The following is a 21,676-nucleotide window of genomic DNA, read 5'->3' on the forward strand; positions in this document are numbered from 1 at the left end:
TCCGTCATGAAAATTTTTCCGCCATTTTGAATTTTGTCGAAAACCTACTTTTGCGAACTAGTCCCTGAGTTTTTGACCGATCGGAACCAAACCAGTGCCAAAATGTTGTCTGTAGTCTGAATATCAATAATCTTTGAAAAAAAGTTGAAATTTCGATTCACGGAAGATAAGGGGATCAAAATGGACGCTCAGGGCGGAGCCTATTTTACTAAAGAGGCTATAACTCCAGCAAGAAATTAGATATCTTCACCAAACTTGGTACACATGTGTATGGGCTCAATTTGAGGTCACGATAAAAAAATCGCGACGATTGGCCACTTGGTGGCGCTATAATGTGAAAAATTCATGAAAATGGCTATAACCACGCGATTGCTAGTCCGATTGACCTGAAAATTGGTATGCAGTGTCTTGGCCCAAGGCCCCATGTATGTCTATGAGAACATTGGCGTATCTCAAAAAACATGGCCGCCATCGGCCAATGAATTTGAGCATCTATTAGACAAGGTTATCGGAGGCCGATCGGAACGAAACTCAGTGGGCATGTTTGACTCATGGTCCTAGAGGTCTGTAAGAATTTTGAAAGAAATCGGCCACTAGTTGGCGCTAACGAGTTTTATGGCTCTGTAATCGCGTGGTGTTGCACACATCCACAAAATATGCATATCATATGATAGGTCTCCTCATGATGAACAACTTTGCCTCTAGAACCATTGCTGTCAATCAAATCATTAATTCAATTTCCGTAATTATGTTGAAAACCTACTTTTGCGAACTAGTCCCTGGTTTTTTGCCCGATCGGAACCAAACCAGTCTAGGATAATTCTCTGGACTCTCTAGATCAATAATCTTTGAAAAAAAGTTGAACTTTTACATTTGGATGGCTATACCAGGGCCATTTTAAAAAGAGGCGTGGCAAAATACACTCAAAAGCCTATAAATCCTAAGGTAAAACTCAAAACTTCACGAAAATTGTTGGGTATATGTGGCATACCATGCTGATGAAGCATGCAATGTTTTAAAGAGATCGGAGTAGAGGTGGCGCTATAACTGTTAAAAAGCTTTAATTATTATTATAATTGTAGAAGCTACAAAGAGTTATCCAGACAAGATAACATACAAAGATTTTTGTATGCTTTCTTTTTCGTAATTGAAAGACACATTTGTACATTTTTAAAGGTATATATCTGTTAAAAAGTTTAAGCACACATGGCTTTAAAGCTAACAGACATTGATTAAAAGCTGCAAAAGTCAGATTTCTTTTGTCTTTAACTAAAATACTTTTTTTTTTTTTTTTTTTTTTTTAATGATTTACTCCTCAGAGGCTGTTGGTCGGTGCCTGGGAGAACTTGGGCCAGTTGACCTATCATCCATTGCTTTGCACCATGGGAAAGACCATCTGTATGCTAGAGCTGTCCATTTGCTCTATGATGTCCCTCTTCAGTGGATCTTCATCATCCTGAACTGCATGGACAATGCACTCACACACCACAGGCATTACTACTTCCTTTAGCAGATCTTACACTTTTTACACTGGTCTTGGATTAACGTCAACAAAAGTTCTAGGATTTGCTTTCTAATAGTATTTACATCATAGTTCTCTCTCTTTTATTTCAGTATTGCGGTGCGTCAGGCTGCTGGTGTGTGTTTAAAGGACATCTTGGCCACTCAGTATGGGCTTGAATTTGGGGAAATGTTTAAAAGTAAAAGGGACCCTTTGCTGGCATATCTAAACCCCTTCCGTTCTGCCAAGAGACGGGCAAGTGTTTCACATCTGCATATGTCTACATCCTTTTTATGGGCACTTGATTCCAGTCCCACACTTAATATTTGTGATTTAAGTGCCCCTATTATGCTACAAGTTTGTTTTGGACAATATATTTACATGCATTCAAGGTCAAAGAAAAAAAAAAGTGATTAAATACATTGCACCATCACCTCTTTTCTCACTTTTCTTTTCTCTTTTCTCTTTCCTCTGCTCTGATTGGTCAGATGGCCCAGTCTGTTATGATTGGCCTACCGCTTACAACTCATGTCAGAAATGAAACGTGCATTGCCTGAATTTCGTTGGCATAGGTTTTAGCCAATTGATGTTTTCCATATTTAGGGAGCGTACTTTCTTGGAGCAGATAAAATAAAAAGAGTTCATAAATCTTACTGCTTGTATTCATTGACAAAAACAGTTATATCGATGCATCGGGATATTGAATCAAATTGTTGGCATGATAATCATGAAACACAATGTGTATTTGCTGCAGAAAACAGCGTCTTCTCTGACAGCACAAACCAAACTCTACAACTGGTGTTTAAGGGTCAAAGTAGACTTTGTTCGTGGGCAGCCAATGAGACCTTAGGCTGGCATTGTGCAAAATTGTTACAAACCCATTACGTTCGAGCAAGAAGTAAGACTAATTTCAGGCAGGTTAGAAATCGGGTCTTTTTTCTTTCTTTTTTTCCAGTTATCTTTACTTTGATCTTTGAAACTTTGCAGGCCTTTTACTCTCACAAACAGTTATATTATGCATTCAAGGTAATATCTGAAAAAGCACAATAGGGGCACTTTAATAAACAAATGAGTGAATAGATAATTTAATAAATACACAACAAAAAGAATACCTGCAGTAATAAAAGTAACTCAAGCCATACCTTAACGTACTTATCTGCTCTCTTATACAGGAGCCCATCATGACCATGGAAGTGAGTTTAGAGTCCAGAGAGAGGCTGGACAGTTCTGACCTTTGGTTAGTGCCACCTGGCGGACACAAGGACTGGCTAAAGGACCTGTGTATGGCCCTGTTAGACAGTGGAGGGGTCCGAAATGAAGCTTTGCTTCTCACCAGACCTTTATGTGAGGTACACTGATGAAAAGTAGCCATGCTGTATTTTGGTGATCCAGTGCATGATGCAGATAATATGTTTGTGTGACCCAAAAGCCAGAAACTCTTTTATTTTTTATTTTTTGCTGTAGGTAAATACAGATTTTTGTCAGAGGATGCTGCCGCTCTTTGTTCATGATATTCTCCTGGGAGATGTGGATGGATCCTGGAGGCAGCTGTTATCCACACACATCCAGAGTTTCTTCAGTCAGTACCGCAGACCCTCCACACCCACCAGCCGCGCCACCACCCCCATGCTCTGTGATTCAGGTGCAAAACCATTTGTTATTCTTGACTATGACTTGGCTTGCTGCACTACTGCTTTATTAAAGATAATATATTCTGTTTAAGTAAACTTTTTTCTGTTTTAACAGGGAACACTATTGATGTTGCCAACCAGAGCCAGATAGACAAAACTTCACTCCGCAGCATGCTGGCAGTCATAGACTATCTCAGACAACAGAGCCGCCCTGTGGCACCTGGAAGGTTGGACAAGTTTTAATTTCTATCAAATTGTGGCCAAAGCACTATTTAATTATTATTAATGCTCTTAATTTTGATTTTTTTTGAATATGCATGCACCATGCTTGTCTCTAAAATCTAGTGAAATCCTGTAATCTTCAACTTTGCAAATGTGAAAATAATGCGTAACTGTTGCGCGCTACATACTCAAACACACGTTAAACTCAGCACATGTGCAGATGGAGTTCACTGCATTCATTCACTGTGAACCAAGACACATCTGCAGGCTGCCACAAATAAATCAATGTATGGGAAACACGATTTCGCTTTCTCATTATGCAGATGTGTGATTTTAGGGTGCATTAAATGCTGTTTAAAATTAACCTTAGCATAACTTTGATAATTATGAAAACAATCAAAAATGTTGATGATTTCCAAACGAAAGCAGGAAAAAGGACATAAATGTAATATACACAATATTGCCAAAAGTTTTGGGACGTCTGCCTTTATATGCACATGAACTTTAATGACATCCCATTATTAATCCATAGGGTTTAATATGGAGTTTGCCCCCTCCTTTGAAGCTATAATAGCTTCAACTCTTCAGGGAAGGCTTTCCTCAAGATTTAGGAGTGTGTTTATGGGAATTTTTGACCATTCTTCTAGAAGCTCATTTGTGAGTTCAGGCACTGATGTTCGATGAGAAGGCCTGACTCTGAGTCTCCGCACTAATTCATCCCAAAGGTGTTCTATCAGGTTGAGGTCAGGACTCTGTGCAGGCCAGTCAAGTTCCTCCACACCAAACTCGCTCATCCATGCCTTTACGGACCTTGCTTTGTCCCCTGGTGCGCAGTTATGTTGGAACAGGAAGGGGCCATCCCCAAACTGTCCCCACAAATTTGGGAGCATGAAATTGTCCAAAATGTCTTGGTATGCTGAAGCATTAAGAGTTCCTTGGACTGGAACTAAGGGGGCAAGCTCAAACCCTGCAAAACAACACCACACCAAAATCCCCTCTCCACCAAACTTTACACTTGGCACAATGCAGTCAGGCAAGTACTGTTCTCCTGGCAACTGTCAAACCATCGGATTGCCAGACAGAGAAGCGTGATTGGTCACTCTAGAGAACATGTCTCCACTGCTCTAGAGTCCAGTGGCGGTGTGCTTTACACTGCGTGGGATGAAAAAAATGCACATATGTTTTGAACAATATTGTAGTTTTTTTTAATTAGTTAAAGATGCAACTTTGGATGGAAACATAGCTATTGTTGTTAGACAAATGAAATACACCTTGAGAGTTTGTCACTGGGCAAAAAGTGCCCACAGCTGAAGAAACTCATTTGAGAAATGAATAAGATTAATATGTTAAACACGTTTGCTGTTATGTTTCCTGTTCAATACCATGATTCTGCTTTGTTGAGCATTTGTAATGAGACCTGGTTAAATAAGTAAATTGTAACATTGTACAGTGCAGTAATTGCATTTTTTTTTTAAAGTAATGAATATGGGACGGTGTGTGACTCAAATTTTTGGCTGGATCTGAATTACCTGGAGGTGGCTGGAGCCGCCCAGGTGTGTTCTGCCCATTTCACTGCTCTCCTTTACTCTGAGATCTACGTGGACAAGATCAGATCCAACATGGAGCAGGGCCGAAGGTACTACCAGTGACACTCTGACTTGCTTACTTCACACTTATTATAATCACAACCACAGTGTTTTACTCTAGATTAAATTTTTAGTTTGAAGAGCTGTATGGTGACCAATGGCATGTGTTTGTCTCAGCTCACAGTCTCGAGTGTCAAGACGGATCACGTTTGATGAGAGTAGCCAGACGCTGTCCATTGGCAGCGTGAATGAACAGAGTTTAGAAGACTCTGGCATCAGTCTCCAGGTGGGTGAGGATGGGTATCAGAGAATATAAGTGGAGTGGAGCGACAGCCATTTTCACTACAAAAAAATGCTCTTCTTACTTAGTATTTGTGTCTTATTTCTAGTCAAAATTTAAAATTATTCTTACATTAAAGGGGGGGTGAAACACTCAGTTTCAGTCAATCTCATGTCAATCTTGAGTACATATAGAGTAGTATTGCATCCTTCATATCTCCGAAAAGTCTTTAGTTTTATCATATTTATAAAAGAAATATAGGCTGTACCGAGTCTTTCCGGAAAAAACCGAGCGCCTGGAGGCGTATCGTGTGGGCGGAGCTAAAGAATGACAAGCTCGCAAAGCGGTGACGTCCTCAAGCGTGGAGAAACCCATGGCTATCGATCTCAGCTAATAGATATGATCCAGAATCAAATCTGAGGCTGAAATAAATTGAACAGGAGAAACGGCAACATCAGGATGTCCGTCTCTGTGGTATGTACTGTATTTAGGGGCCTTTGTGTGCAGTTTATGAGGACATGATTCGGTTTATGGACTATTGTATGTGACTAGACCTTAGAGGTTAGCAAAACGGTTTTGCACGTCAGAGTCAGAATAGTGTAACGTTATACAGAACAACAATGGAGTCCGTTAGCGCATTTGAATGACGAAGCACGCGATCGTATCGTTTACTGATGTTGACTCATGCGACGGTAGCCAATAGCAGAGACATTTGAAGTTGATTTCCTCACCGGCATCTTCCAAAGCAGGACCGCTCTGTCAAAAACACACTTCTTTGGTATGATTTGGTGAAGTCCTGTGACAGCAGTGACCGTGGAAATCCACTTTGAGACGTGACTGAAGCGATGCCTTGAAGCTTCCCGTCATTTCTGCGTTCAAATCGGTTCAAATGCAGCGCTGCCTTCCCGGAATGCTGTGCTGAAGCGTTGGAGTCGCTCGACGTCACCCATAGGAATAAAGTGGAGCGCGGCGCGTCATAAGTGTTCACGGACGACTGGATCTGCACCTGAGAGACTGTTTACAGCGTGCATTTCCTCTCTCTCCCTCTAGTTACGCGCGCGCGCACCCTACTGGGAGAAGAGCCCGTAAAGCCCATACAAGGACCTTCCGCTCTATTTAACGTCAAGTAGACCCATACGCGAAAAAAACTCGCCGAAACTTGTGAGAAACCGGAAGGAGTATTTTTAACACAGAAATACTCCATCAAACGTCCAAGATTAGTTTTTGAAACTTTGTCTATGTTTAGGATGGGAATCCAAGTCTTTAAAGGTGTAAAAAGCTCAGTATGCATGAAACAGCATTTCACCCCCCCTTTAAGAAACATTTACTTAAAGGTCCCATTCTTTGCGATTCCATCTTTCAAACTTTAGTTAGTGTGTAATGTTGCTGTTAGAGCATAAATTATAAAAAGCTCAAAGCTTAAAATTATAAAGCTCAAAGTTCAATGCCAAGCGAGATATGTTATTTAACAGAAGTTCCCTTTCAAAGCTTACAGCGAACGGCCGGTTTGGACTACAGCCCTGCACTTCCTGCTTTAATGACACAACTAAAACCGTCTGTTGACGAACCCTCCGCCCACAAGAACACGCAAATTCGGGGGCGTGGTTCTTTTGCTCTCGCAGGTCGAGAATAGGAAGCGTTGTTTTTGTAGAGTGTGTTTGTCCATGCCATTGAAACGCTGTTATTTTCATCCCGGAGTCAAATCACATTTGTTTGGCCTTCCCACGGACGCTGCACGTAGAGATCAATGGCTACAGTTTATAGTTAACTCGTTTCCGGAAAATGATAATCACAATTTAAATATGTGCAGCACATTTTGCTGAGGACTGCTTCCTCAATCTCAATCAGTTTAATGCCGGATTCGCAGAAAGATTATTCTTAAAAGATGACGCAGTTCCCTCTTTGTCTGGAGAAGGTGTTGTTTATGGACCACAACCGGTAAGTGTATTTTATTATTTAAGTCGGTCCGTTTAACAGTTTATGTAACTCATTACACAAAGTGCGACGCTGTTTAGCCTTGTTAGCTGACGTTAGAGGGTAATTGAAACTAATCCGAAAAACTTAGCATATAAAAGTGTAGTAATTCATTCAGACACCATCGATTGTTGGTGTTTGTAATGATCAGTTTAAACTACTGAATAGACAGCTTACCATTCTGAAACATCCAGCTAATGTCTTTCCTGAGCAGGTTGTAATCAATCCTCTTCAATATTCTCCGGGTCTGATTCCGGCTCAAATTGATATGGCAATATAGACATTTTTGCAATAACATTGAGCGCGCGTATCTCCCCGTTATGGTAAGAGGCGGGACCTTTCCGGGCAAAGTGCACTAAGCTGCTGTCCAATCACAGCGGCCCAATCAGAACTCGTTACGTATTTCTGAAGGAAGGACTTCATAGAACAAGGAAATCATCAGGCCGTTTTTAGGACAGAGGAAACAGCGGTATACAGATAAGTAAATTGTGTGAAAAATACTGTTTTTTTTACATGCGAAACATGAACTCATGTTATATTGCACACTGTAAACATAATCAAAGCTTCGAAAACACGGGAAGAATGGGACCTTTAACAAGTAAAAATTAATGTCTTGTTTTGGGGAAAAAAAGAGAAAAAAAATTAAGAGACTTTTTGCTTAAAATAAGCATAATAATCTGCCAATGGGGTAAGTATAAAATAGTGTTGGTTTAAGATTATTTTTCTTATTCCACTGGCAGATTATTTTGCTTATTTTAAGCAACAACTCACTTAATTTTGAGTTATTTTTTCCCAAAACAAGACAACTTTTGCTTGTCTATTAAATATGTCTTATTTTAAGAATGTTTTGAAATTTTGACTTGAAACAAGACACAAATGTGACCAGTCACGGAAAGTAGGGACGCAAGTCGGTTCTGGGGCATTTTGAGTTATTCACAGATTCTGAAAGTGTAGTCTCCAAGCTTTCCAACGATGTGTAACACATGGAAATCTGATAATATTTGGAGAAGTTGTGGCCATCTGAATGTAGGCCTTTAGAAAAGTGTAAACGAGAGAAAACAGCCTCTGAAGTTTTGCAGTTCTCACCTGTTCTCACCTGCTGGGAGTGACAATAGGGCTCATTTACATCTCATTTAGATAAGCCACACCCCCTGTAAAGCTGCATGGTTGCTAGTAACGACAGACGCAATGTGAAAAATCGGACCGCATACTACTAATAATAAAGATGCTAACATTACCATCTAAAAGCCCATTATAGTAATGGTTTTTTTTGGCAAGTGATATGATGCTAACGATTACAATTAAAACGACAGTTAAGAGCAATAGGTAGGTATGGGAAGGTCTAAACATGAGATAACGTGTGTGTGTTCTTAGAGATGTGGGTAGAGTTCATAACCGTGGCTGTAGTGTTGGGGTAAGGCGCATGTCATCAAGTTTTGACGCAACTCGATCAGAGGTTCGATTCCGCCTTTGCCACACTCTCTAACCGAGAAACACTTAATAATAAACACATGTTAGATGCTTTATTTCCACTAACATTTTCTCAATTCTTTTTGAAAATAAATGCCTTTCCAATCTGATTTGTGATGGAAAAAGGGAGTAGAGAGAGTGTGGCAAAAGAAAGATTCGATCCTCTGATCGAGTTGCGTCAAAACTTGATGACATGCGTCTTACCACTACACTACAGCCACGGATAGAGATTTGAGCCATTTCTCTGCCTTTATCCCTGTCAAATGTTACTATCGATATAGCCTCTGATTTCTTACGTTCCAACTCGTCTGACGCCAGTCTGATACATTCTTCCTCTTCTTCATCTTCGCTCAGTTGTAGATTAGGGTATTATCCAGTCTTATTATGCCGCTTGGATCATCTCTACAGCCGGCCAGAGCGCTGCATAAATAATTAGCCACGCGTCCCTTGGAGGGCGGGGCAATAACAAAATCCTTCTTCGTGATTTCAACTAACAGATTCTGCAAAAAAGCGAAAATCACATAATTTGAAAAAAAAAACCTCTTCTTTCTCATTTTTCTCAATAGTAGACCTGCCGACTTGTGTCCCTGGTTTCCGTGACGGGTCACAAATACTCAGTCTTCACTGTAACACACTACCTGTTCCATTTCCACTCTGCACTGCTCACACACACTACTTCACTGATTATAATGCAGTAAAACACTGGGGTGTTTAGTAAAACTAAGTACATGGTTTGATTTGTCTGTCAGGATCTTCTGATTGAAGTGTACAGGTGCATTGGAGAACCTGACAGCCTGTATGGATGTGGAGGGGGCAAATTAATCAGTCCTCTGACTAGGTGAGACTTTTCAATTCAATCAATCTTTTTAAAATCTTTTAAATAAACCCAGCTGTTGTAATAAATGTAAATTTAAAAGTTGAGTATACGATATATTCACAATGGGCCTCATTCAGGAACAAACAAGGATTAACAAATTAACAATTCAATATAAAAAAGGACCTTCACAAATCTCTCCTTTGGGTTCTAGCTAGGAGTGGGCGATGTAGCTGTAGACACGTTAAACCGGTACAAATTTGTCAACCGGTAGAGATTTTGGACAATCGTCTCTATCGCGGTCACACTCAACGTTGCTGTGCTGCGCGATCACAAAAGCTTGTCATTTGTATGCGTTTTTGAGCACTGCGGTTTAAACACAGGCAATTATTTTTTAGTATGCAGCGAAATTTCTCTATATGGATGTGCTCTCACTGTCTGATAGATGTGCGACATGAATTTAGTGCCTTTTTCCGCCTAATTGGGCTTAAATGGTTAAATACACATACATATGTGTCAAAGTGACAATGTCTTTGCAAAAGTCATTTACGTCTTAATGAAAGCAGTTCAAGTATAAGTGCACTCTCGAAGTATAACGGATGTCTTAAAAATGTACCTGCTGTCATTATTAAAGCTAATCAAACAACAAAAAAGAGGAATTCTCTCACTTCTCTCGACTAATCACTTTTGTACATTTTAATAAATGTATATTTAATTTACACTGACTATGTATTGTTTTTCATAATACATTCGATCATATATTTATGTAGTATTTTTGAAAATCACTTGTGTCTTTTCTTTTGTAGTTTTTTCTTTTTTTTATATCACTGTTTAGTTTGACAAGTTTTTTAGGCTAGTAGTATTATTTTTTATAAATGATATTGAAAGTGTTGATAAGAATTTTAATGGTATCCAAAAATTTTATATCACAAAAACCTTATTTAAAGCAACATTTATTCGCTCAGCCCTGTTGGAAGCATGTGTAAAAAAAATTGCACCAATTGAAAATAAAGACTCTTTCATGAATCCAAAAATAAACATCCAAACTAGTTTTTACACATTTATTCTGCTTGCGTTTCATGAATGAGTTCTATTGTGAGACAAGGTCAAGATGAAAGTTGAATGAACAGTTGTGTTTTTAATAACTAACATGAGCAAAGATAAATAAATAGTGTAATGTTAGTTAATGTTAATTATTGGTCCTTATTGTAGTGTTATCTTGTAGCTTTCTTACCAAATGAGATCTAAATGTAGAGGTGCTGATGTTTTCTTTGTGTGTGTGTGTGTGTGTGTGTGTGTGTGTGTGTGTGTGTGTGTGTGTGTGTGTGTGTGTGTGTGTGTGTGTGTGTGTGTGTGTGTGTGTGTGTGTGTGTGTGTGTGTGTGTGTGTGTGTGTGTGTGTGTGTGTGTGTTCTCCAGAATTCGAACATATGAACATGAGGCCATGTGGGAAAAGGCTTTGGTTTCATATGACCTTCACTCCAACCTCCCAGAGGTCACACGACAGATCGGCATAGTAGAGGTACGTTTGACCTGTTAGGGCTGATGCTTCTGCTACATTATGAGGATGGTTGCAATTGAAAGTTGTGATCTCTGTGTAACAGCGGTTAGTGTGTGTCTTTCTCAGGGTCTGCAGAACTTTGGTTTGTGTAGTATTTTAAGCACGTATCTTCACGGGCTGGAGAGAGAGGGAGTGGAGTGGAGTCCTGAACTCCGAGAGCTACGCTTTCAGGCCGCCTGGAGAAGCACACAGTGGGACTGTGACCTGCCTGAGAGGTGAGTGTTTGGATCAACACTCTTCGACCATATTATTTACTTTCAGGGTTTTTCTTCAGTCATATTTAGTTTTTCAAGATTTTCTTTACCCTCTCTCTTTTTTTCAGAAATGAGAAGCTGAAGCCTGGCATCAATGAGTCCTTGTTCAATGCCCTCCAAGCTTTGAGAGATAGAGAACTGTCCCTGTTTGAGCAAACCCTCGACTATGCCAGGTAACCAGCTTTAAGACTCGTTCACACCAAGGACGATAACTAGAACAATAACAACAACGTTTTAATAATTGTTCTAATTCTATGACAATAGAAGACTACACTACAATCATAACTATTAATAATTATAACTAGGCCTGTCACGATTTATTAAATTACTATAATTTGATTTAACCACGATTATTGCATGGTGAGGACTATCCAAGGATCACAGATGGTGAATTGCAGACTCTTATAATAAACAGAAGGATAATGTGTGTTGGAGTGGATGCTAATGTAGTTATCGTTATAGATATCTTTAACGTTACTGCTCTTGGTGTGAACAGGCCTTTACACTGGGAAAATTAATGTTTTTGATTTTGTGGATGTTTGTTGTACTCACTTCATGACTTGAGTAGCAATTACAAACATAGATCCTGTCCATGAGGGATGATCTGTCTGATCTGTATGTGTTTGCATGTTCTGTCAGAGGCCATGAGGTCGAAGAGTTGTGCCGTGGTAGTCTGGAGGCCGTGTCTTCACTCTATCCTGCTCTCTGTAACCTGCAGAGGATCAGTGAACTGCGGGGTGTCGAGGAGCTTTTCTCCAGGTCAGAGTCCACTTTCATGTTAGAATCATAGAAGCAAAAGCACTATTCCTCAATTATAATATAAAATCTTCAAACTTTATTTTGCTTGAGGAATTTTAGGGTCAAATCTTTATAGATTCTAAAAGTTATTGTAAATCTTTAGATCAAGGTTCTGCTGGTTAGCATTGCCCCTGTATGTGCACTATCTGGGTACCAAGAGCATCTTTCTCATTAACACTAGGGGTGGGCGATATAGCCTCAAAATTATATTTCAAGAATATTTGCGATAACGATATTTATGACGATATAGAAAATAATATATGGAACAAAGTTTTATTGGTTATTGCAGCTGGTAGGCAGCAGCATTTATTGGTGCAAACAAAATGAACACCATTGTTTATCCTTTTCCAATGAGCTAATGTCATTGATGAGAGAATATTTAATTCAAAGTGTAAATCTACTTTCATAAGGTACAAGTTACTAGTGTTTTCACTGGAAATCTTAAAATAAAATAAAAAAAACCTTTATATATATATATATATATATATATATATATATATATAAATAAAAACATTTAGTTTAGCAATAAAGTCATTTATGCCATAGTCTGTCTGAATATTCAATTCTGATTGGCTGGAGGTTGTACAATAGCAGAGGTAATTCCAAGTTAGCTAAAATACCGTTCTGTATTAATGAGCTGTTTTCATTATGAAGCGCGCGCACACACACACGCGCATACAGAGATCGCACCGCAAATTCAGGAGCATGGAAACTAGTTATCAACGCCGCCCTGCGACTTTTAGAAACAAAATAGCTAAGCTACTGGATCACATTATATTTCTCAGCAATGATGGGGTTACTCGCTATTTTAAAGTACGTTATTAAACGCACATCTGTCTGCATAACTGCATTGTTAAAAGAGACGCTGAACAGACGCAGTCACGCATGTGCAAATCTCTCTCTCTCTCTCTCTCTCTCTCTCTCTCTCTCTCTCTCTCTCTCTCTCTCTCTCTCTCTCTCTCTCTCTCTCTCTCTCTCTCTCTCTTTTTTGTGTACTCTGTGTTTGAGGGTGGTCAAGGTCTCATTGATTTAACCTCCAAATGGAAACCTATGAGATTACAGTCAGCTCAAAAATTGCTATATAATACCGATCCGCAGCCATGGATTATGTATGGTCTGGCAATATTACGAGCTATTAGTAAAATAGGACTTGACAAACAACATTAATTAATTGACATTAATTATTCTTAATGTCTAATAATGTAATCGAAGGTTCAGGTATGAATGGGTTCTATCGGTCTGTATTAAGAGTATGGGGTACATTTAAATTGGAAAGAGAGAGTCATTTTGGTCTTGAAGAACCACTTTTTTATAATTCATGGATATGTGATCAGTCTAAATCTGGTGTCTTAAAGTTGGGAGATTTGATTGACACAGAACAAAATAAGTGGTTTTCTGCACATAAAATAACTAAACAAATGGGAAGAAGGTCAGAAAGGATAGTGAAGAATGTTTAAAGCTACACTGTGTAACTTTTTTAGTTTATTCTTAGCTAAAATCACTTAGTTCTTTCAAAAATATATGTGCTCATTAATGTATATTCACTTCTTTCAAGTAATAATGCATTCTCGTAATTTTATAATATACCATTGAAAATACATACGTGTTGAGGGTTCGGATGGCGGTCGCCATGTTGCTCCTCCATCTTGAAAGTACATTTGCCAAAGAGGGACATACCCGTAAATTCAAGCTTCGCTTTTCGCGTTTTTACACTCGATGGCACTGTGTCGAATGTGAAGAGGAGGATTGCTTGAGGCTGCTATATGATGATGGAGGATCACTCTTAATCCCCTGTCACACTGCACGTCGGACCCGCAATATTCCCGGAACATTGCCGGGTCGCCTTCTGTGTGAAAGCAACCACGTCCCGGAATTGATTACCGAATTCGACCCGGGTCGGGGACCTAGTAACATTGCGGGATATGTATCAGAGTCGCCAAGGAAGCGGAAAAGAGAATCATGACAGCAACGCAACAGGCAAATCAACGAGACAAAAGTAAATATAGGAGTGGCCTTTCCAAGATGGAAAGAGCTCATGAGGAGCAACAATTTTAAAAAGAACGCCGACATTGCCTGCTTTCTTCTCGTCAGGTAATATTAATTCAGCCTATTTGTGTATATTGGAAGTTTTATTGTTGCTTGGCTAATTGTATCATGGTGTGCTGTGCATAACACTAGAACGACGTCTAGGATAGTTTTCCTCGCGTCAATGATGAAAAAGTATTGTTTACCTTAAAACATTAATCCGTGTTCTATGACGGATAACATGAGATTAATATTATAATTTGTTTGCCTTACGCTAGTGGTGTTGTACAATATACAGAATAATGATAGCACTGATAAAAGTTACTTTACTAAGATTAGTTTGCACCTGATAGCTGATGTTAGCAATGAACTGGTTAAAAATAACGAAAACGTAAAACTTTTATTCATTTTACATAGATTAATTTGATCATAGATCATTTGGTAAATTAAATAACTGCAAATTATAATAGTTTTCAAAAATTACCTCATCACTTGAGTTGAAGCAACACTCACCGAAGAGGTCGAACTGGAAGCCATGACCAAATCGGCCACTGTAGGAGTAGTGTAGGAGAACAGAAACTATTATTCACTGGATGGTCATATACCTTTTCACCACTAGATGGGGGAAAATATCACACAGTGTAGCTTTAAGTAAGCTGAAATCATCTTTTCCTACTTCACTAAATACGTTTCTTGAAGATTTTCTTATACGTGGTTTAAATCAATTTCCTTTTCCTGAATTATTTATAACGCCTCATAATTGGCAGTAAAATGGGGATATAAGACAACTCTTTTCCTTACGAGAACTTCAACATGTGTCCTTTTTAGAAAGTACTAAGCGACTTTTGTACATAGCATGTGTAAAGTCAAGATTTTGTGAGCATTTTAAAAATAAGACTGATACGAAATGGAGGAGTTATCTGTCTGTTCCTGAGGTACAATCACCTTCATGGCATTTGTTTTATAAAAGTCCATTGCCAAAACGATCAGGGGATTTACAGTGGCGTACGCTGCATTGTGTATTAGCAACAAAAACTTTATTGTTTAAGTGTAATTTTAGTACATCTTCAGTTTGCAAATTTTGTAATGTGCCAGATACTGTTTTTCAAAAAATTTCTGATTGTTGCAAAATTACACCTCTTTTGGATCTCTTACTTAGAGAATATTTTTAAAGGCTTTGGTTGGAAATTTTCGGGTTTAAATATGTTAAGTCTCAAAGTGAGCGTTGTACTTTCTCCAATTTTTTAATTGGCCAAGCAAAGTTACCAATTTGGAAAGCATATAAAATGGAAAATGAAGATAAAAGAATTAATGTAGTAAAACTGTTTAAAGCCTTGGTGGAATCTAGAGTTAAAATAGAGTATGAGTTTTATAAAATGAATAATGATATGTTCAATTTTAAAAGGAAATGGTGTATAGATGAAAATTTGAATTTGAATTTTTTTAAATGTTGAATATAGAACCTTTGAAATTGAACACATCTGAAATGTTTTTATGTCGAAATTGTATAGACATGTATTTTCAAACAGCAGATATTTTGTTCTGAATTAATAGATTGTAAATATTCAATTTTTGAAAATACAGATTCAAGATTTCAGATGAAGAAGAAATTCAGATCATCAAATTCAATATTCTAAAATTCAGATTGCAGAAATTCAGATCATACAGAAAGTATAGGCCAGAGGTCATCATCAGGGAAGAGTAAAGGATGTCAGAAAAATCCAACGGAGCACCATCTGATCATTTCATTTCCTATTTGTAATGGAATAAAGAGAAAAGATCGAACAGCCCTTTTATACTTTTTTGTTTATTTTAGATTAATGCACGGAAAAAGAGATTTCGGTTAGAGTTCTCATTTTTCATGTGTGATTTACAAATCGCTGATTAGTGAAGAAAATCTCAGCATTTGACGTCATCTGTCGTTCTCCAGGGTTGAATCCAAAATCCCCCCTAAACCCTCACTATTCCCTACTTTAGTCCACTAATACAGTTAACTTGAAGGAGTGAATGAATGTAGATCCGATGAGGTTTCTTTAAGTTGTTAGCAATAATAATGGGAAATGCTCTAATGTGGCGTGACCTATTTTTTAACAGTCTATGGCGTGACATTCACAGATCACTGTAGCCCTCAGTTCAAGCAAAAGGCGGCGCTCACGACATGAACCAATCAGCTCCGCTTTACAGCACGAGAGAAATCATGAATGAACACACAGGGATGTCTGTAAGGGCTCGACATTATCTTTGTCTGGGACAAATCAAAGAGGGTTTTTCTTTCCCGACAGGACAAATAAAACAATAAAATAACCAGATAATAATTTATTCATTATTATATTCAATGTAAACAGCGACTGATAATGGAGTGTATCTCTGGTAATAAAGTCGCGTTGAGGCTGGCGCTGCCTGTCTCTTTTTGATACATTCGTGGAGAAATCAAAACAAGTGAGCAGCGATATAAACGGAGCTGTTTTCCTGAACATTATCACGATTTCAAATACATTGCAATAAGGAATTGTGTGGCATAATTCATTATTAGGTACTTACATTTTAGACTCAAAAAACATTTTTGTTTTATTTCAACCACGATTTCACCGACGAAAATAGTTCCAAAGGAACAACACTCAGCGCGGTGTTTTGTACTGAATGAATCAGCGTTTTGAATGAATCATTTGAATGAACGACTCAATGACTCACTCATTAAGACGATCACTTGCTGCCACCTATTGGCGGTTTAGTTTCATGTTTAAAAGTATTTTTAAACATTGCATTTTTTTATTTGTATATTCAAACATTTAGAACAACAATCCCATAACATTATTTATTGCTGTTTTATTTTTGCATTAATTTGATTGGTAAAAGCCCTAGTGTCTTACTATTATAACTGCATTTATTAATCAAATGTAAGAATTTAACATGAAATGCATACATTTAATAAGATTTAAAAAATGGCCTTTATAAAGTTAAATAACGCCCTGAGGTATATATCACAAATATACAGATTTAAGTAGGTGCAAAATCAATATATTTATACCACCAAAAATCCCCCCAATACAATTTGCCATGTACTCTTCCTGATAGGCCGGAAGTTAATCAATATCAAATCAGATTTTGAAACTTGTGACAATGCCCAGCGCTATAGTGTAAATGTTTTTTACTTGAAGCAAATGCTACCTTTACCTTTATTTTCTTGTCAGAGTGCACCAAATGCTTTGTTTACATATTAAAAACTACTGGGAGGCAATGCCCCAGAGAGCCCCCTAAATGTATTTAATTCGGAAACATGTCACCTTTTTCACCACTTGTCAGTTTGCAGGTGTGTATTTGAAGGTATAGGGGGCGATTTCAGATTCAGCCCAGGTCTGTTCAATAGTTGTCTTATAGCAGTAGTAGACTACCGCTTCTTAAACTGTACAGGGCAGGTCCTAGATCAGGCAACTTTTCTGTACAACTTAACGCGTTTCACAGAATTTTTTTTTAATCTGATATATAAAATATTAATCAGCACCCGGCCTGTCTTATTTAATTGTGCGGTAAACCACACGAAAAATGAGAACTCTAACCGAAATCTCTTTTTCTGTGCATTAATCTAAAATAAACGAAAAAGTATAAAAGGGCTGTTCGATCTTTTCTCTTTATTCCATTAAAAATAGGAAATGAAATGATCAGATGGTGCTCTGTTGGATTTTTCTGACATCCTTTACTCTTCCCTGATGATGACCTCTGGCCTATACTTTCTGTATGATCTGAATTTCTGCAATCTGAATTTTAGAATATTGAATTTGATGATCTGAATTTTAGAATATTGAATTTGATGATCTGAATTTCTTCTTCATCTGAAATCTTGAATCTGTATTTTCAAAAACTGAATATTTACAATCTATTAATTCAGAACAAAATACATGTCTATACAATTTCGACATAAAAACATTTCAGATGTGTTCAATTTCAAAGGTTCTATATTCAACATTTAAAAAAAATCAAATTCAGGACTATGTAAAATGCAACATAATATTCAATTTTGTTAGATTACACTTGTCAATAATTCAGATTTATACAATTCAAATTCAGATCATTTTGTCATATTTCTAGCTCCATATTTGTGTGGTACTCTGTAATGATAAATATTTTTGAGTTATTGTGATATTGATTGTTTTTTGTCCTGTTTTTTATTTATTTTTTTTGGTTGCTGCTATAACACTTTAATTTCCCCCTGGGGATCAATACTGAAAGTCTGTAAAACTTTAATGTACATGTAAGAACTTTAGTCATTTTTGTGAGATCTGGAAGTGCTTTGACCCTTACTGTTCAAAATACCATGAGTGTTGGCTGGGTTACATTATTAAGTAATTGAACATATATGACTGTATGGCTATTACTATATAGTTTGTTTCTGTTCTTGCTAGGCCTGTAACTGATTCCAGCCTCAATGAAGTCTACAGAAAGTGGCAACAGCACTCTGATCTCTTAGCCAACAGTGATTTCAGTCTGGTGGAGCCTGTCTTAGCCTTGCGCTCCTCCATACAGGAAACATTGATTTCCTCAGAGACAGACCCAGACAGAAAGAACTACCTGATTTCTGCCTATTCCTCCCACCTGATGGAGCTGTGCAAACTGGCTCGTTCTGCAGGAAACACACAGGTCTGTCCATGTCTGCATGTCCATTAGCCAGACTTTTGGCTCATGGACATTTGTCATTAGTCATAACATATGAACATGTTCCACAAAGTTTCACAACCAGAGCAGAGCGTGTCAAATCAAATTGATTTGTGTAACATTTTTCACAATACAAATTGTTTTAAAGCAGCTTCACAGAAAATCTTGATGTTTATGTTATATGTTAATATGTTTTTATTCTATTTTATTAAAGGGGTAGTTCAACCCAAAATTTTAATTCTTTCATTAATTACTCACTTCATTTTGTTCCAAACCTTTAAGACCTTCGTTCATCTTTGTGTTACATGTTATTTTGTGTAGTTGTCTGTTCACAATCATGGGAGAGTCAGAATCTCTATTTTAATCCCCAAAAATTGTGATTTTCAATTTAGCCAGAATTGTGCAGCTCTACTGGGTGATAGTGTAGTCTACATTTTTGTAAAAAAAAAATCAAGCCATTGCGATTCGCTATATAATAAATACCGTATTATAACATGAGTGTACTGTGTAGTGTTGTCAAAAGTACCAATACTAAGTCGGTACTGAATTGTTAAAAATGTGATGCTTTAAGCGTTGTTGAGCAGAATCGTAAACACCTCTGATTGGCCATTGTGCTCACGAGCTCATCAAATATGTCTGTGATTGGCTACAATAATCAGCGCATGTGGTAAATATACATCAATGCACTTTTCACAGAATGCTTACACAGATACACACAGGAGCATTTAAAAGCAGGTCCGCTGATAGATTCCTGCTTGTGCTTTCAAACGCCCCCTCTTTTGAAACACTTTCAAACACTTCCATGTGCTTTTAAACACTCTCATGTGTTGATCATTGTACCCAATCACAGATGTATCTGATGAGGGCACAGTGGCCAATCAGAGGTGTTTACGATTCCGCTCAACAGCGCGTCATGAAAACATTTCAGTACCGATTTGGTACTGAAGTCTGTACTTTTAACAGCACTAGTGTATATCCGTGCAAAGTTGGATATAATTATAGTTGTACAAAGCAATCATCATTTTGAATTATAAGTCTTTTGCTTTATATTTTATAACCTAACACACTTATTTAGTAAAATATTTAGCTTAAAGTTTGTTTGTGTGTCATGAAATAAATTACCTCTTTTTTGGTATTTTGTTATATAATGCCAAGGCATTTTATTCATCTGTTGTTCTAGCTGGCAGAGCGAGCCGTTTTCCACATGAAGCAGCACAGCCTGGTAAGCGGTGGCGACGGCGGCAGCAGCTCATGGGCCTGCCAGCTGGAGGAGGCACAGGTGTTCTGGGTGAAGAAGGAACACGGGCTGGCTCTGGGGCTACTCAAACAGATGATCCAAAAACTAGAGGATCTGGTGAGTTGTAGGGTTTGCACCGACTAATCGACTAGTCGAATTTAATGCTCTGCCATGATGCTTAAAGCTTGACGTCGACTAGTGGCTGGCCTATAGAGGGCGCAACAGGATAAGCAATTTCCTGACATGCAGGCTCTGCTTTCAACAGTTAAAAAAGACAAATAAATGCATACTCCGAGAGCTCTCCACAAGACATGTTTGATTATACCATCTGGATGTTCAAAATTGATCGGGAGAATGCACGCTTATTGTACATGTAAGTTAATCATCGCGCTAAACTAATGCGTGCTGCACTGCAACGCACACACATAGCCGATCGCACATCATGAGATCGCGCGCGCCTCACACAAAACCATTCAGTAGCGCAGAAATTTATTGTCAACGCGGTTCTGTGATTTATCAGAAAATAGCTTAGAAACTGAAAAGTTCTACCATATATTTCTTGAAAACTAAAACTCACAGCTTCACTATTAGTAGAGAGACGCTGGCAGGTAGAATTAATTCACACGCAATCACTCACTAATGCATAGTATCGATATATCGATACTAAATCGATACCAGAGTAAAAAAAATAAATAAATAAAAAATAGATAAGATGCTTAATATGACAACAGAACTTGCTATTATTCATTGTTATTTTTTACTAAAAATTCATGTGGCCAGCATGTTCCTTAGGGTTGGGCATCGTTTTGATTTGAACAATTAATGTATCAATTGATCAATTACTATTAAAATTATCTCACAAATTTTTGCTAACTCAATGTATTTTTTACAACGGGGTAATTGTGTTGCAATAGCTTACACACAGCACTAGAAAGCTTGATTTCGAATGGTAAATTGAATTTAAAAAGACTACTAAACAGTAATAAAATAAGAACAAATAAACAAATTACAAACAATAGCACAAATAAATGCAATAGAATAGAAGATACAAATTAAACAGACTGCTTTATTTTTTCAGGTAGGTCTAACATTCAGATAAGAAACTGAATAAAAAAATGCATAGATATTACATTTAAAACAATATTGGATAATGTTATTTGTAAAAAAAATTCAATAGTGTACAGATGAAACTATTAAAGTTACACAAGTTGATCAGTCAAGAGCAACTGATCGTTTGTCTTTTTGTAGTTTGAATAACAAATGACTGCGGTCCCTTTAAGACTAACGGACGCATGGATCATAAACACTGTTCCTGTTACTCGTTCTTCCTGAACTGTTTGCGACTGTGTTTACGTTAATACTCTTCCAGATGTGCACTGATAGTTCTTTGAGTGTATTTGACCAATAATAAGCTGGAAAACGAAGCAAATGTTTGCACTTGTATCATGTCAGAGGCGGCTTCATTACGGTAGGCTATGTGTGTGCGCTTCAGATGTGAGCACGAAATCTGGGGGGATTAGTAGAATTAAATGTGCAATCCCGCGCGAAATTCAGACCGATCACACACTAACACTAACACACTGTCATGAGGAAAAAGTCCAGCAGAACGCGCGTTCGCCGTGCTCAGAGGTTAACCGGGCTGAGTGAGAATATGCCGATGTGTGTCAACTCGCT

At 37.9% G+C, this 21,676-nt stretch overlaps 1 protein-coding gene across 1 annotated transcript in view; it reads left to right on the forward strand.

Annotated features, from left to right (window-relative positions):
* The window catches only part of atm (ATM serine/threonine kinase), a 196,984-nt gene that overhangs the window by 138,289 nt on the left and 37,019 nt on the right, over nucleotides 1–21,676 (forward strand). Inside the window, exons 33-46 of the mRNA XM_067450073.1 lie at nucleotides 1,320–1,491; nucleotides 1,615–1,756; nucleotides 2,674–2,850; nucleotides 2,966–3,143; nucleotides 3,248–3,359; nucleotides 4,832–4,990; nucleotides 5,118–5,226; nucleotides 9,414–9,502; nucleotides 10,897–10,999; nucleotides 11,105–11,253; nucleotides 11,361–11,465; nucleotides 11,932–12,051; nucleotides 18,516–18,750; nucleotides 19,946–20,119. Of these exons, the coding sequence (XP_067306174.1) occupies nucleotides 1,320–1,491; nucleotides 1,615–1,756; nucleotides 2,674–2,850; nucleotides 2,966–3,143; nucleotides 3,248–3,359; nucleotides 4,832–4,990; nucleotides 5,118–5,226; nucleotides 9,414–9,502; nucleotides 10,897–10,999; nucleotides 11,105–11,253; nucleotides 11,361–11,465; nucleotides 11,932–12,051; nucleotides 18,516–18,750; nucleotides 19,946–20,119 (2,024 nt within the window). The remainder of the gene's footprint in view (nucleotides 1–1,319; nucleotides 1,492–1,614; nucleotides 1,757–2,673; nucleotides 2,851–2,965; nucleotides 3,144–3,247; nucleotides 3,360–4,831; nucleotides 4,991–5,117; nucleotides 5,227–9,413; nucleotides 9,503–10,896; nucleotides 11,000–11,104; nucleotides 11,254–11,360; nucleotides 11,466–11,931; nucleotides 12,052–18,515; nucleotides 18,751–19,945; nucleotides 20,120–21,676) is intronic.

The sequence above is a fragment of the Pseudorasbora parva genome, chromosome 8 (genome assembly GCF_024679245.1).
Source record: "Pseudorasbora parva isolate DD20220531a chromosome 8, ASM2467924v1, whole genome shotgun sequence".
In the NCBI taxonomy this organism is placed as follows: domain Eukaryota; kingdom Metazoa; phylum Chordata; class Actinopteri; order Cypriniformes; family Gobionidae; genus Pseudorasbora; species Pseudorasbora parva.